We start from the raw sequence: 17,220 nt of genomic DNA, 5'->3' as shown, positions 1-17,220 counted from the left end.
GTTAGAAATCTGCTTGACTTGTTCTTTGACAGCTTTCTTGTGCTGTATGTTTAAAAACACATATATATAATCCATTAGCCATGCTATGGCACTTTTAAAGGCTGTAACAGAGTAGCAGTGTTTGTCTGACATACCCCACCCACCCTGTAAGCAGGAGGAAATTCTGTTGGGAAAGGGCTAAGAGGGTGTTGATGACTCACTTAGGCAGGTGGCTTGTTACTCCATTTGCAGATTAAGGGAACTGGGACTGGCTCTCTAAAGAAATGATCTTGCGCAGGGGTGGGCAAACTTTTTGGCCTGAGGGCCACATCTGGGTATGGAAATTCTATGGTGGGCCATGAATGCTCACGAAATTGGTGATTGGGGTGCGGGATGGGGTGAGGGCTCCGGCTGGGGGTGCAGGCTCTGGGGATGAGGGGTTGCGAGTGCAGGAGGGTGCTCCAGGCAGGGACTGAGGGGTTCGACTGGGGGGAGGGGGATCAGGGCTGGGGCAGGGGTACAGGAGGGGGTCGGGGGTGCAGGCTCTGGGTGTCACTTACTTCAAGGAGCTCCCAGAAGCAGTGGCATGTCCCCCATCCAGCTCCTACTTGGAGGCGCGGCCAGGCGGCTCTGTGTGCAGCCCTGTCTGTAGGCGCCGGCCCGCAGCTCCCATTGGTCATGGTTCATGGCCAATGGGAGCTGTGGGGGCAATGCTAGGGGCAGTGTGCAGAGCCCCCTGGTTGCCCCTGTGCATAGGAGCTGGAGGGCGGCGTGCTGCTGCTTCTGGGAGCCGCGTGGAGTGGGTCAAGCCCCGGACCCCACTCCCCAGCAGGAGCTCAAGGGCCAGATTAAAATATCTGGAGGGCCGGATGCAGTTTGCCCACCTCTGATCTAGTAAGTGGGCTGAACAGTCCTTAGGGAAGAACCTAGGAGGAGCCCAGCCTAGGGAGAAAACTTGAAGTTTGAGCTTAATTTATGTTAAATTCTTTATTAATAAAGCCAAAATCATTAGAGAAAGTGAAACCCAGATATCATGGTGATGCATAGATACAGAGATTATATTAGGAGGAAGGAGAGAGAGAGTTTGAGCTAAATTCAGTGCTGGGGTAAGCAGGAGCAACTCCGACTGACTTCATTGGAGTTCAGTGTATAAAACTGAACAGGTACCGTGCAATCTGGTCTGTCCACTCCCATCATCCTTTGCTACCATCTGCATGGACTTTGAGTCAGTAAAGTGTGCGAGAGTTTCATTGGCTGATTTCCACTCCAGCACCAGGGAGCTAAAGTTGTCAAACTTCCGCCGGTGCTGATCAAACACGGCCAACTCCAAAACTGTATTCCTCAAACTGGACACGGGGATCTACACCCAAAATAACAGAACTCAATCTTATTAGTAACTCGGAGCCTGATTCTAGAGAAAAAGCACCTTGCAGCCCATAGCCACCTTCATCTGAATGAGAGAGGCATTGGCCACTGTTGGAAGACAGGACTCTGTGCTAGATGGACCTTTGGTCTGACCCAGTATGGCCGTTCTAAGAGACTACAGGGCCCAGGATGCTGTGACTCCTCTTTGGAGTTTTCTTATGCAGAAAGTGAGTTACTGCCAAATTACACAGTAATTTGATGTAATTACTCAGCCAGTTTGATGGGAAGAGGAACTGAGCAGAGATCATCAAGGTAGTTTAATTTGACAGAGGTGATTCCATCTTCAGATAATGGATTTCCTGGTAATAGCTATTAAATTATCAGTTAGTGCTACACAAGCTTCATCTGGACATCAAACATATCACACACATCATGGGTTTCCAATCATCCTACAAATGATTATAGAGAGGAGTGTTATTCATTCTTTTTAAAACATATAAAGTCTTACCAGCTGTTTGTTGTGCTGAGGCAACGGGCAAGGCTGAGCACCTGCAGCTATCTTGTACACTGGAGTCACAGACATACTGGCTGGATGAGCACAAATGAAAGTCACCTGCACAGTTTCCACGGCAGGACTAGGGTTCAGGACTCCTGGCTGATTACCTACTTGGAGCATAAGCACCTTCAAGGACATACAAGGGAGATGGTTAGCCAGCAGGCTTTTCAATTTCAGCTATATCCATGATGTCATGTTGAACAGCATCCCAAAATGGGTTTATTTACAGAAAACAAAAGCCAGACCATGCCAGGGTGTCAGGGGTTGTGATAGAAGTCTAGTCTATAAGCAAAATACTGAGACTCAAAAACAAACACACAGTCTAGGGGAGACTCTCTAGAGGCCCAGCGTGTCCAGGGAGCCCCCCTCACTAATGGGGCACCTCTGCACTGAATACTGTTAAGTATCAGATGCAGCAATACACTATCCCTTTCTCTATTTCCACAGCGAAGTGGACAGTAGGCGTTTCTAAAATGATTTTCAGGTACACAAGAGTCAAACTGTCCCTTAGTTAGGGTGTGCTGGTGCAAGCCATGAACTTTCCTGGCAGGAGAAATGGAACATGTTTTTTTCACACTGTATTGCTTTATGTGTGAGAGATTAGCCAATCTGTTGCCATTTGGTTATTACACTGCAGAAAATGTAGGTGTGTTTCCCTACCTGCTCCCCCAGCTCCAGGCAAAAAATCCGGTAAATGTACTGGTTCTGTTTCCTTTTAGTTGGCAGTCGGATCTGTGTAACCTCAATTTTTTCCTCATGCTCCACGGTCAATTCCAAGAAGAAACGAGATGGTTCCAAAACCCATGGCCCCGGCCCGCCTTCAAATACCATCTGCTTCGCTGACTGCCAAGTCACCAATGCCACCTCCACTGGGTTTAGAGCCTGATCACACAAAGAGAAATGAGCAGACTCTGCTATTTGCATATATAGTCTCAGCAAGGGCATACAAAAGGTAATATCTATAATACAACCAATGGGCCTAATTCTCAGTTACACTCAGGCTCCTTCATACCACTCAGCAGTGGGAAGGGCCTTTAAGTGGAGCCAGCTGGCCACTGTTTGCCAGAAGCTGGGAATGGACAACAGGGGATGGATCACTTGGTGATTCCCTGTTCTGTTCATTCCTTCTGGGACACCTGGCATTGGCCACTGTTGGAAGACAGGACTCTGGGCTAGATGGACCTTTGGTCTGACCCAGTATGACGGTTTGCATGTTCTTATACAGGCCTGAAAGGTTGAGAAACGACACAATATTATAGAAAGAGGCCATTTGCTATTGGATCTGGGTTGGACTATATTGAGCTATCTGTAAGAAAACTAATACTTTATATAATAATCTGCACCAAAAATAAAAAAGACACCCTACTGGGGCAGAAGAAAGCTCAGCTAACAGGAAAAGAAAAATTACTACTGCAACAGAAGACCTGCTCAGATGCATTTGATGGTTTTTCACAAAAAGAATTTATTCAATCCTCTGAGTCTGGGAGGATGGTAGTTGAAAAACATGGTTTCAACTGTGGGCAGGTGTAATGACAAGGAAAAAGACATATGGGAGGAACCTTCTCCTCCCAGAGAAAAACATAGCAATATTTCAGGATGATTTTCATTAAACTCCCTGCTCTAAGGGACTTGCCAAATGTTAATTAATAAAGCCTCACAAATCCCTCAACGGGGCAGGGATAAAGTGCCCTCTCTTTCTGACCACAATTCCATGACAACATGAATACGGGCAGGCAGTCCACAACAGAAGGGAAGTGTGCACTAGCATCGCTGCCTCACGACCATCAGTGGGTTCACTCCCGAAGCAAATACGGGAAAACAGCAAAGACAAAAGAAGGACTCAAATAGCAGGGAACAAAGTAGAGAGAGGGGAGCACCTCCTCACCTTGAGAGGCTCATAAGCAGCAAATGTGGCACTGGTTTCAAAATACTCCTGGTACACTGTCGCGCTCACCGTTACTAAAGTGTGTCCCAAGGACTTCGCCGCTAACTGGATACTGGAGCAGAATGGCAGGCCAGGTTTCTGATTACCTGTAAATTTGAGAGCATTTTTTCAGCACTTTCTACATCTCTGACGAGCAGGGCTGATGTCTAGACACAGGGTTACGGCTGTAATGGAATCCATGACTTCCCAAATTTTTCCTAAACGTTTCCCAGACTGTTACCCTCTCGCCACTCGTCCTGTCCCCGTTAGCTGTTGGAAGACTTGAATTATACAGTTCCAGACATTATGAAAGGATGACTAACCTTCTGTCTAGACCTTGTGACTGATTGACACAATACTCACACTGGAAAATGGGGAATGACACTTTGGGAAATAAATTATAAATGGACTTTGCAATCAGGTATTTTAAAAAGTGATCAAATTTGGAGCTCATCTATCTTACCCTCTTCAGCAAGGATGAAGACTCCTTGCTTATCCATGCTTATGTCCAGGGCTAAGAGGGAGCAGTCAGTAAAAGCAATGGTCTCCCTTGTCTCCCTATCGGTGTGGTACATCATGAGGGGAACTTCCAAAACTTGGCCAATCTCAATGTCTGCATGAAATGGCAAAATCTCCATTTTTGTCAGTTTCAAGACATACACCTGCGCAGACAAAGAGTCTCAGTCAGCAAAGTAGGAAGGGTTAGATCACCCAGGGTTAGAATCACGTCACGCTGCAAAGTGCCACCGGTTCAAGAAGGAAATCTAGAATATCTCATGACAGGCAGGCAGAGTACATAAAAGTGGAAGCCACCTCTGGCTTAGAAGCTGAATTCCACTTGCAGCCTTAATCGTATAGACAGAATTCCACTATACAGGGGTAAGAGATTCAGTTACAGCTGATTTTATAGTTACTGTACAGCACCAGACATCCTGACTCAAATAAATCTTAATATTGTTGTGCTTAGCAGACAATTGTTAATATGTTGATAAGAAGTCTGTGCTTAGCAAACAAACAGCAACATCACTGGGGGGTGATTCTACTCACTCCCTCCAGTGAGTATCAGCAGTAACTCGTCTGAAGTGTTGAACTGCAGTGTAAGTCTGAGGAGAATCAAATCCAACATTTCTAAGCAGGTGCCCATCATCAACTTTGCTCTTCAAATATGAGTTTTAAATTCCTAAATGTGGACAAGCAACCCTCTCTGTCACTGAAGCAAGATTTGTCAGGAAAAGGCTTGCCTTTATTTCTCCATAATGGAAGGGGTTCTGCACATCTCTGGCCTGTACTGTGCTCTGCCCTCTGACCACCCCTGCAGTCACTACTCCTTTGATGGTGACTGTGACTACAGTCTGATTAGAAGAGGTCCACGTGAAATTGCCACTGCCTCCTTTTACCTAGGAAACAGCAGAGGATAGAAAAGGGAAACAGCTCAGATTACCATCAATGAGAGTACTAGAGCGGGAGGAGGATTGTGTGCAGGGATCAAGATTAGTGTTAATTCTTTGGCAAAATGTGTGCTTGAGCTGATTTGGCTGTGGAACAACATGCTAATAGGGTAAAAAATAAAGTAATAACAGTATTTCTTCAGTTCCCTTCATCTGAGGACCCCAAAGCACTTCACCTGCATGCATTAAGTCTCACAATCCCCCTATGAGGGGGATAGGAAAGTATAAACCGTACTGACACAAATGAGACACAGGAAGGTTTTTTACCTAAGGCAAGTCAGTGGCATAGACAGGAACAGAATAGAGAAAATAAGTTTGTCTCTGCCCCCTTTTCTAGCTGCTTAGAACTTACAATACAACTTAGAATGATTCAGAAACCCAGGGGCTTGAAGGCCACGTAGCCAGACTAAAGATAAGCGGTGCTGGAAACATGGGCGTATGATCAGTAAAGAAGGGAACAAGAAGAGAGGACAGAGGAAGACAAAACCTTGGAGAAAACGGACTCAAAAAGAGCAGTTTAGGACAAATATAAAATGTGACCACCTGTGAGGGAGGGAAAGAGCAAACAAGCCTGGTGAGGAGGGGTGGGGCTTGCAGAGGAAAGCACTAGTCATCCGCCTGTGATGTTGCTAACATGGGGGCCTGCTCCTGTCCCCAGTAAATTCAATGAGCATTTTTGCCCTTTATTTTAATGGGCCAAGATCAGGCTAGCAAAGAAACAAAGGCTGTCGTGCCCTCTCACTCACTACTGAGGATACTCTCAGGGTGTCTATTTGGCTGGAACTAATTAATAAGCTTTTTTTCTGGAAGGGGCTCTCATATCAAAGAGGTCTTCTTCCTGATGTTCCATGCCATATATACTTCACCTGAACTTTGTACCGATACAAGATTGCCATAGGATGGTGTGGAAATGCGAGGAAGAAGGGTGTCAGCTTGATGGGGAAGTAAATCTTCACCTCCTGTTCATGGCTGATTGGGACAGGTAAGTAATCCTCAGAGCCAGCCTACAGGCACAGAAAAAGGAACAATAATCTTTCAAGTAAAGAGGCTGCCCCACTCACAAAAGTGGTAAACTAGTGTTTAACTGCCTGTGTACAAGGAGGTGGCAGCATGTGCAGACAATGCATACCATGCTCCTCCCTTCAAGCTGCTGACAGATTTGACACTTTGTGAAGAAACAATGGTTCCTATTTGTATTGATTACCTAGAAAACAAGGTGGGAATAAGGAACACTATGTTTCTGCTTTAAGTCAATTGTTTTTTTCTTTTTTGTATAAGCTTAATCAAAATTCCCCCAAAACAGCAGTAATACCTCCAGCTGTTCCCAACAGCTGTTGCCTCACGTGTAAAACTATAGGAGATAGTTAAACACTACAGGACTGAGAAATTTACAGTATGTCACCAAACAGAGGGAGAGGGGGCAAAATCTAGATTTCATAAAAGGAAGACTGATGCTACAGTTATAAAAACAAAAATATAATCCTATATAAAAGCAGCCCTTAATGCTCCTGTTTGTATGGTCTATAGGACAAGTAAGCACACTGCAACCAGCAGAGAATTAAAAGAGAAGAAATAACACTAAACTGCACTTTACATCAAGTTGAGAGCAAGGGTAGAGGAATCCCAGCTACTTAGTTACACCTAGACCTCTCACTTGTTCAAAACCATTTGAAAGAGAACATTACAACTGGACAGAAACAACCAGCCAGCTTAGTGGGCTAACCCAAGAATTCATTGTAGTCAAGCCTATTAATCCAAGAGACATATACTGTCCTCAGTGCCCACTCAGTTCAGTTAGAGATGTTCTCCAGATCAAGGGCCACATGTGGCCTTAATCTGTGCACATTAAGCAGACTTCTGCAAAATCTTCCCTATATAACACATTTACTAAAGCCTGGAATTGAACAGAGAAAAATGTTTGAAACATTAAAAATACATGCTCCCAAAAACTAACGCTTAATAGGTCATTTTCTTTTACTTATTGTCTATCCACTGATTTTAAGTAAGGTTCTTTATAGGGGAAGTACAGCCTGCTTCTTTAGTCAGTTAACACAATATCCTGGGAGTTACAAATGGAAAAGGTCTAACAGGGTCCACATCTTGTCCATCCTATAACCAGCGCAAGATAGTTCCCTATACTATGTTCTCAAGGGCTGCGTCCAGTTCAGTTTTGAAATGTCCTGAGAAATGCATCTTCCATCATTTCCCCTGGCAGACAATTCTATAGCTTTTCCTGATATTCAATGTACATTTTCTTTTTCTTCATTTCACCCCCTTACTCCTGTTTGTAGCCTCTAGAAAATTCAGAATAGTGTAGGAAAGGTGCAGCATGAACAAACTCACATGAGCAGCTTAGTGAAGCCTATTGATCTTCAGCACTACCAATTAGTCATGGCATTTCTCTCTAGTCCTCAGATTCCATGTCTCTGAGGAAATCACACTGTCCTTCAGAGAGAGCTTGCTATCCCCAGAGCCCCAGGAGGAGACGCTTATCCACACAGGTTTTATAGGACAGCCTGCTACGATTCAAAGTAAATATGGCATTAGCAATACTGCCGTAACTTGAAACATACAGGAGTTCAGGTTCTACATTTGTGAACAGTAATATCACAGGGTCTGAGTCAACGCCCATTAAAATCAATGGGAGTCTTTCCACTCACTCTAGTAGGCACTGGACCAACTCTTTAGACAACAGCAAAGTCTGGAAAGGGAAGGGTACAACCTTCACCTCTTACCTTTAGAAGAACTGATACTAGGGCAGCTTTTATTACGGTGATGCCCTCCTTCAGAACTTGAACTATTTGATAAGACCCATTAACAGAAGACAAGAACTCTTCAAAATACTCCTTGGGAAACTCGTGAGTTATTCTGAGGTTCTGCAAAACAAAAACCAGAAATAAATGAAGGAACCACTTCCCAGAGAAATTGGATCCACGTTCTATCAGAAGAATCGCAAGACATGCAGACAGAGAAATCTGCACGGCCACAAGCGCGCACACACACACGTTGGGTGTTCCCGGAGTTTGGAAATCAACATGGTTATGAAACAACTATAAACCAGGAGTGCATTCTGGATACAGCTGGTAAATGAAGGGCCCAGTCATCCTACTTTGGTTTCTGTATTGGACTGAAGAATATTTTTCTTAAGGAAATGACCTGTTAGGAGAACAACCCTACAAATCCCCAGGAGTTAAGGAAACATTGTCATTGCTATTTTAATTACACTGAAACAAAGGCTCAAGGAGGATTAAGTGACTTGCATAAGGTACCTATAAGCCACTGGCAGACAGCTCAGACTATCACCAATAAGACCTAGCTTTTATATAGCACTTTTCAATTAGTAGATCTCAAAGCACTTCACAATCTTTAATGTATTTATCCTTACAACACCCCTGTGAGGTCAGCCAGGGTTATCACCCCGTGTCTGACAGATGGGGAAGTGTGGCACAGAGAAGCTAAGTGACTTGTTCAAGGTCAAACAGGAAGTCTCTGGCACAGCAGGGCACTGAACCCAGCTGTCCTGACTCCTAGGCTAGTGCCCAACCACTGAACCTTCCTTTCTTTCAATAAACCAGGCTGCCTTTCTCCTAGCAGACTCTCCCCACGTGCTGAAGCTGCCCTAAATGTAAAGGCACACGAAAAATTACATTTATTAGAACACTACAGCTTCTAAATGAAGATGGTAGTTTAAATTTGAAAATAAGTTATCCTCTCTTTAGTAACATCACATTAAGCTGAATTCCAGAGACCTGAATACTTCTCAATCCTAAACATCTGAATAAGCTATTTCCAATAAGACTTTGAAAGGATCTGAATCCCTCAATTGTTGCAGCTGCGGGTATGTAAAGAATAAAGCACAACAGACCCTTCCCACATACTCACATCAGATAAATAGACTTTAGTGCTGGATTTATCATACACCTCAACAGTGATTGTATATACTCGCTTCACTTCTAGAACCCACCTGTCTCCTGGCTGAACAGTGAAACCTGAAATAAAATGTAAAAGAAAGTGGCATATTAAAAGAAAGAAAATCATTTAATAAAAATCCAGCTAGGTTTCAGTTTCATGAATTTAATGTTGGTGAAAGGTGCTACATTAACAGCTTTGAAGACTGCAGCCCCCTTTTTATTCCCTAAATGGTAGAACACAGGCAACAGTAAATGCAAATTTCTCTGCAATGCTTCTTACTCCTACTCTGGACCACTTATAGAAGCAAGAAGGAAGTGTACAATAAATTATTTCCTGGGACAGCAAAGGGGCAAACCAGTGCCAACAGAGGTGGTGAGTTTTGTGATGCAGGCATCTGTTCGATACAAAGCAAACGGAGATTCGACAGCCAATCAGGTGGTGGTAATTTCATGGTCACTATGCATTTACTCTGGATGACAATTTGTGACACAAAAGGGTTCATTACCCATCCCTTTAACAATCCAGTCCCTCTTCTCAATACTTCTTGAGGTCCAGACAACTCTCCTATGGGAAATAGCTCTGTAAACAGCGTAGTTACTTTTAATAATGTAGCACGACTGCATAGGTTCATAAAGCAACTGAGACCAGTTATTTCAAACTCCGGTGCCCATTCTGTGCCATTAGTCTTTAAGTTTCTGTAACTTCTCTAAATTACAGAGCAGGCAACCAGCTAGATTTCTGGGTTGTGAATATGCAAGACTGAATTTTCAAGCCCATGTACCTGGAAGGAGACAAGCAAAGTCTGCTTTTTCAGTAAGAAATAGTCTCATCCTCCTATCGTGACCTGTTTCTTTCACAAAGTGAGACTAACTGATAATGATCTTTTCTTTTACAGAAGGCATTTCACTCCTAAGTTTCAAAGTGCTTTATACAAAGCAATCACACAAACTGTGTGTGCACATGTATATACATATATCACTTTGCCTGTCAATTAATGCAGTCATGTGCAAAACATGGCAAGTGTTGGAATTTTACCATAACATAAGCTTTTAACCCTCTAACACCTAATTATTTGAAAATGGCCCTAAATGAGGTATACAATAAACAAAAATATACAAAAATTAACAAGGGGAAGCTTGAAATAGCATGGGGTTATTTTCTTTAATAGATATAAGTTTTCTGAAAACTACATGAAGAATTTATTTTTACATTTATTATTAAAACAAAACATGTATTATTAAAAACAAAAAGAGCTGTAAGCTTACACAGCACTTTACAAACAAGAACAGCAGGTTTCTGTGTGATGGATGTAAAACAGATTCTAACATGAGCAATGCTATCTATCATATAATTAAGTCACTTTTTTAAAAGTCAAACATTTTATTGGTCAATAACATGAAGCAATAAGAGTTTAAAAATCAAGCTTTTATCTTCTGATTAATTACCTAGAAACCCAGCTTCTACAACATAGACAGTGCAGTTTGGAAGTCCAGATGCAGCTCGCATATGAATATCTTGGTTTGCGTATAAAGAAGGAATTCAGTCTTATTATGCGGGAAAAAAAAATAGGAGGGACATATGGGAGCAACAGAAGCATTTAAATAAACCATATATCCTTGGACTCCTTAAGCTCTGGGGCCTGAGCCAACTTCCACTGAAGTCAATGGGTGTCCTTCAATGAGAACTGGACTGTGAACCTGGCAAGGAGGCTCATTCTCATTCCAGAAGCATCACAGGTGATGGAGTTGAGCTAGGAGGTGAGTGATGGGTACTGGCCAAAAAGAACCAACGATATTAACCTCAAAGTGGATGAATGAGTATGTCATCATGCTCAGCTCGAAGAAGGAAAATCCATCTTCCTGAAGGAGGGAGTTACCCTAAGAAGTTATAGAATTCTCTGAGGTGTTGCAGGGTGGAGCCTAACCAAATCTGCTTTCTGAAGCATGGTTTTACTTAATTCAGGTCTGACATGCTTATGAAAGAGAATGGCCACAGTAATAAAGAAGGCTGACATGGTTACAACTTTATTTAAAGGATACTTTTATGAACAAAGACCAGACTAATCTGTCCTAACTGCATTGCTGTCACAGTGGCTGTGTCCACATCCAGTTTGGCCACCGGAATAAGATCAGATCCACCAGGTGCAACAATGGGGTCACGCAGTTCAAGCTCATAATGTTCAAGAGGTAACTCTACTTCTGCAGGAAATAAGTTACTTTTTCAAACAGTTATTTCACAATAGTCTACTTCTGTCTTATACAAGATTCTTTCTTTATAAAGGCACATATTTGGGTTCCTGGCAACCAAAGAAGTAACTCCCCCCCCCCCACACACACACACACAGGGGAAGAGGTATGTTAGCCCTGAAGACTATCAGATATCTGTGTGCAAGCTTTAACAGTCTTGGTTGGTTAACACTGAGTGCATCCAGTATCTGGAGTTCAAATGTTCTACTGCCACAGACTGAAGCACTGTTCCACACAATAGTCATTGGCCTCTATACAGAGGCATCCACTGCTATCATGATTTGAGGTTTTCTGTAGGACACAGACCCATCACAAGGGACATTAGACATGCAGGGGAAATGTCTGCTCTGTTGGGTTTCAGGGTTAAGTTTAACCCTGGCTTCCCCAGGAGTCAGGAACGGCCACTGCAGGAAAGTGAAATATCACCTGGCCATGAAATTTTAACTTTTGTAGCTTCACTTAGAAAAAAATTCTGAAGATTTTGGGAAACTTGGAGGTATTAAAAAAAGAATTTACCTGTGATCTTTCCCTGTACAATTTTAGCAACTTGGTACTTAATGTAGGCTCCAACCAGAAGGTAAATGTCATAGGACGGCATTAGGAATACATTCTCCAGAACCAACAGACGCACCAGTGCAGCAGCTGCTTTCTAATGGAGGATGGATAAAAGCCAGAAGCTTACTATCGCTCTGCAAAAACTGGATAGAAATGTGTGGGAGGGGACAGCTCCCACAAGGCTTCAATATAGGTTTAAACAATCAAAAGTAGAACTTTAAAAAGAATTATTTAAACAGAATGCTTGGTTTTAATGAGCAAAAGATTTGCCATGGTTATGAACGCAGCCAAAAGCAAGAGGGAAACTAGTTTTAGAGTTTGACATTGACCAGACATCCCACCCTGTCAATATCACATTGTCATTTTTCAGCAAGAGGACCACCAACAGCAGGAGATTTCAAAATTAAGACTCTATTATTTAAAATATTATTTTAAAATAAATTTCAGTTACTCATGGGAAGAAGCGTCTCACCATTTGAACCTAGATACAGTAAAATGTGGCAATTTTCTTTTAAAGGGATGGTCAGCTTGAACTCTATAGTTTATTAAAACAAAGTTAAAAGTAGTTTCAGATACTACATCTGCCCAAGTCCTCTTACTAATTATTGTGGTTTTACAATCACTTATTCCTATTTTTTAAATAAAAGAAAAGGAGTACTTGTGGCACCTTAGAGACTAACCAATTTATTTGAGCTCATGCTCAAATAAATTGGTTAGTCTCTAAGGTGCCACAAGTACTCCTTTTCTTTTTGCGAATACAGACTAACACGGCTGTTCCTCTGAAACCTGTCATTATTTTTTAAATGTTTTTCTTTCTTCTGTTGCTGTGTGAAAGACTCACAAAACCAACAAAAAATACGAATTGAATTAATCATTTTGGGAACATAACAGTGAAACTGACTATCCATCAAATACTGACAAATGCAGTAACCAAAAAAAAAAACCAGTATTTTTCTCCAACCTCTTAGTTATAATAGCCTTAGGTGTTGTTTTTTATCTGCTGTTGTTACAGGCAAGTTCAGACAGAAATGTGATTTTTTTAATCGAGTGTCCTCCTAATCCGCTATACATGGGTAGGTTATATTTTAGGGATTTATATATCAATATACTTCTCAATACTGTATTATCAAAACTGTCCAAATTTATACATTTTAAATGGAAAATGGTTTGAATGGTGTCATTGCCTGTAACTTCTGAAAGACAAATAATGGTACTGATGGTAAAGAAAATATAATTTTAAGAAGCATATGCCTGGAACTGCAATCTACCTAAGGCACAAGTTTCATTTTAAAGGTGGGAACTCTACAGTAAGAATTCACCTTATAAGTTGGTTCCTGAATTCGGACCTTTATGATAGCTGCACCAGTTTTGATACCTGATACCAGAATCCTATCCCCTTGTTTTCCTGCTCGTTCCATCTCGACAATGTAGTCTGGTGGGGAATACTCTGCTTCAGAGTATTTTAAAATCCTAAAAAGACCAAACTAGGCTTTTACAGGTAGAAAAGCATCTCCACGATCATTTCAGTACATATTTTCAGTGTTAGTAATCGAAGGACAAACTTTACAGGATTATGTTTCTTGACTTTAGCAAAGCTTTTGACACGGTCTCCCACAGTATTCTTGTCAGCAAGTTAAGGAAGTATGGGCTGGATGAATGCACTATAAGGTGGGTAGAAAGCTGGCTAGATTGTCGGGCTCAACAGGTAGTGATCAATGGCTCCATGTCTAGTTGGCAGCCGGTATCAAGTGGAGTGCCCCAGGGGTCGGTCCTGGGGCCGGTTTTGTTCAATATCTTCATAAATGATCTGGAGGATGGTGTGGATTGCACTCTCAGCAAATTTGCGGATGATACTAAACTGGGAGGAGTGGTAGATACGGTGGAGGGGAGGGATAGGATACAGAAGGACCTAGACAAATTGGAGGATTGGGCCAAAAGAAATCTGATGAGGTTCAATAAGGATAAGTGCAGGGTCCTGCACTTAGGATGGAAGAATCCAATGCACCGCTACAGACTAGGGACCGAATGGCTAGGCAGCAGTTCTGCGGAAAAGGACCTAGGGGTGACAGTGGACGAGAAGCTGGATATGAGTCAGCAGTGTGCCCTTGTTGCCAAGAAGGCCAATGGCATTTTGGGATGTATAAGTAGGAGCACAGCGAGCAGATCGAGGGACGTGATCGTTCCCCTCTATTCGACATTGGTGAGGCCTCATCTGGAGTACTGTGTCCAGTTTTGGGCCCCACACTACAAGAAGGATGTGGATAAATTGGAGAGAGTCCAGCGAAGAGCAACAAAAATTATTAGGGGTCTAGAACACATGACTTATGAGGAGAGGCTGAGGGAGCTGGGATTGTTTAGCCTGCAGAAGAGAAGAATGAGGGGGGATTTGATAGCTGCTTTCAACTACCTGAAAGGGGGTTCCAAAGAGGATGACTCTAGACTGTTCTCAATGGTAGCAGATGACAGAACGAGGAGTAATGGTCTCAAGTTGCAGTGGGAGAGGTTTAGATTGGATATTAGGAAAAACTTTTTCACTAGGAGGGTGGTGAAACACTGGAATGCGTTACCTAGGGAGGTGGTAGAATCTCCTTCCTTAGAGGTTTTTAAGGTCAGGCTTGACAAAGCCCTGGCTGGGATGATTTAACTGGGGAATTGGTCCTGCTTCGAGCAGGGGGTTGGACTAGATGACCTCCAGGGGTCCCTTCCAACCCTGATATTCTATGATTCTATGATTCTATGTGGAACGAGGACCTATGTTAGCCAGAATAAAGGGACAAAACCCCTGTAACTTCTATGTTGATATGTGCACATCCATTAATCACCAAGTCAGGGAGACAATATACCTCCCCCTGGTGTACATGGCAATAAAACAGAGTAAGGTAATGTCTACACAGAGAGCTTAAACTAATCCACTACAGAACCCTCCACCCGCACTCCGTGTCTACTTATCACCGACATGCAGACCACAAGTATTCTGTATTCTTTCAGCCAGCTTCCACTGCATCTGACTTTACCAGCAGCAGTACTTCTGTGTGCCTGAAGAGTCAGCCCATAACCTGGAAATCAGAACTCCTGGGTTCTATATCCATGTCTATCACTGACTCACTGTTACCTTGAGAAAATCAATTCTCGTCTCTGCATTCCCATTTACCCACAAGTAAAATGGGGATAATAGTACTTCCTACCCCATTATGAGATGCTGGGACGAAATGCAACAGATGATATTTATTAATCATTCTAAATATAGTTACCTAATTTTGCTAGACAGTTCTAAGCCTTCCATGTCATCATCCTTAGCAATGCTCCACTCAAATGTCATTCCTGACAAACTACTGAATGTGTTTCCTGAAGACAGAAACCAGACAGACAGATTCAGAAACATGTGCTGGTAAATACATATATTTTTAAGTATGGAGTTCTACACAGCTAAATGTGTTAATCTATCTTCTACTGTCGACTGCTGTGAAAACAGGAAAAACCCTGCATTATCACTATGCCACCACCAACTGTCCTTACGTTGCCTTGCTCCTCACATCCAGTTACAGAACTGTGAACAAACAGGCCACAGGCCCATATTCCAGGTGTCGAATATTTCTGATGACAACTCTCCCTTCTTAATCTTGTATACTTGCCCATGCCTGTTATATTCCAAAATATTTCTGACCATATCCAACTTCTCCCTAAACACAAACCCATGTATATGTAGACAAAAAACAAACTAGGATGAAAAGAAGAACATTATTTTATTTTCATGCTTGAAATTAACTGGAATGAGCATATAACAGTTTTAAACAATTATTAGTAAATCAGCTCTATGGTTGGGGATAACAGCAAAGAAAACAGGAATTCTGATTATTGTTATCTAGGTTTTTATACCAGTTTTATTAGTGTGGCATCTGAGAACCTTGCAATGTCACAGTTGTTATGCTTGCACTAAGTGGGATACTACTTTTACTCAGCAGTCATTATATGCACTCCAAATGAAAGATAAACAGAAGTACAATAAATTCTCATGTTGCTCATATTAAAACATTTTAGGAACTAGTTAGAAACAGGCACATTTTCTCTACCTGAAAATTACACAGCACATGAAATATAGGATTTTGTGATACACGCAAAAGTTGCTACGTTGGGGGTGGGAACAAAATTTGCTACATATCATAATACATTCTTTAAAAAACTCAGATTAAGGAATGTCCTTGTTATTCAGGAGGTAGAGTTTAATCCTGGGAGTTGCCCCAGAAGTTTATCCTATATACAATACCTTCAACATCCAGAGCTCTCACGGTTAATTCAAGTGGAGAATCTTCCACATATATTTCTCGGGTTCGGGAGATAATTTCAATACTGTTTATCATATCGACAATGATGTCACAACGCAGTAAATGGCCTGTCACTAAAATGTGAGAATAAATGAGTGTGCCTTAATTCAACATCCCATAAATCTATGTTGAATTCCCAAATCTTGAGAAGGTAGTACTACTGAAAACAAAAACAAAACAAAAAAGTGGCAATTCTTACATCATTGGGAGGAGGAGGAGGAGGAAGCACCTTTGTCAGAAAGCACAAATTCCTCAACAAAGTCCCTGATAAGCTCATTCTGGGACTGTGATGGGCATGGATGTTTTACACTGTTATACTTTCTGTTTTTGTCCTTCCTTGAGCCACAGGCAGACTGTGGTGTGCCTACTATACGTCACTGTTATTTTGCATGTACATCACTCAAATCTGTGATTTTGAAACAAATAATGAAATACACCGCAGTTCCATATCTTTCATTATTAAAATCAGATGGGACAAAGCACTAATGCCATAGTGCCCAATCCTGTGTGTGTCTCTTTGGGAAGGACTGGGTGATTTCAAGAGCCTATTCTATCTCAGCCCTGGAAGTCCCTACTAGACACCCAATTCCTTCCCTATCATGTTGCTCTTTATCCACCTACCAAGTTCCTCAGCTATAACAACACTGTTTAGCTTTGTGGCCTGTGTAGACTGAGTAGACAGCAAAGCTTTTTGCGAACAAGTGGTACCATTCTCATAAATTGGCTCAATGGTGACTGTATCATGACGTGTGGAATACCTGGAAAACAGAGAGATTTGGATTCTTCTATTCATATTTTTATTATCTGGGCAAAATAAGGGAGGTGAAGATTTTTTTCAGTATATTACACATGGATTCAAAATCAGATGGATCTGCAACTCAGAATAAGGAAGTGTTTTAGGGAAATGCTACCC

General features: G+C 42.1%; 2 protein-coding genes across 2 annotated transcripts in view; one reads left to right on the top strand and one right to left on the bottom strand.

The window, feature by feature from the left end:
* Positions 1 to 17,220, top strand: part of UBAP2L (ubiquitin associated protein 2 like) — a 397,837-nt gene that overhangs the window by 268,335 nt on the left and 112,282 nt on the right. The gene's annotated exons all lie outside the window — the stretch shown is intronic.
* The window catches only part of NUP210L (nucleoporin 210 like), a 49,125-nt gene that overhangs the window by 26,254 nt on the left and 5,651 nt on the right, over positions 1 to 17,220 (bottom strand). Inside the window, exons 2-17 of the mRNA XM_073323094.1 lie at positions 16,929 to 17,065; positions 16,250 to 16,381; positions 15,237 to 15,330; positions 13,305 to 13,455; positions 11,947 to 12,079; positions 11,224 to 11,382; positions 10,630 to 10,698; positions 9,155 to 9,261; positions 8,008 to 8,148; positions 6,139 to 6,276; positions 5,066 to 5,221; positions 4,288 to 4,486; positions 3,786 to 3,931; positions 2,561 to 2,782; positions 1,853 to 2,026; positions 1,147 to 1,339 (exon numbers count right to left, since the gene is read on the bottom strand). Of these exons, the coding sequence (XP_073179195.1) occupies positions 1,147 to 1,339; positions 1,853 to 2,026; positions 2,561 to 2,782; positions 3,786 to 3,931; positions 4,288 to 4,486; positions 5,066 to 5,221; positions 6,139 to 6,276; positions 8,008 to 8,148; positions 9,155 to 9,261; positions 10,630 to 10,698; positions 11,224 to 11,382; positions 11,947 to 12,079; positions 13,305 to 13,455; positions 15,237 to 15,330; positions 16,250 to 16,381; positions 16,929 to 17,065 (2,351 nt within the window). The remainder of the gene's footprint in view (positions 1 to 1,146; positions 1,340 to 1,852; positions 2,027 to 2,560; positions 2,783 to 3,785; positions 3,932 to 4,287; positions 4,487 to 5,065; positions 5,222 to 6,138; positions 6,277 to 8,007; positions 8,149 to 9,154; positions 9,262 to 10,629; positions 10,699 to 11,223; positions 11,383 to 11,946; positions 12,080 to 13,304; positions 13,456 to 15,236; positions 15,331 to 16,249; positions 16,382 to 16,928; positions 17,066 to 17,220) is intronic.

This window comes from Lepidochelys kempii, chromosome 24 (assembly GCF_965140265.1).
Source record: "Lepidochelys kempii isolate rLepKem1 chromosome 24, rLepKem1.hap2, whole genome shotgun sequence".
Lineage (NCBI taxonomy): Eukaryota > Metazoa > Chordata > Testudines > Cheloniidae > Lepidochelys > Lepidochelys kempii.
This window is presented reverse-complemented; position numbering and strand designations above follow the sequence as displayed.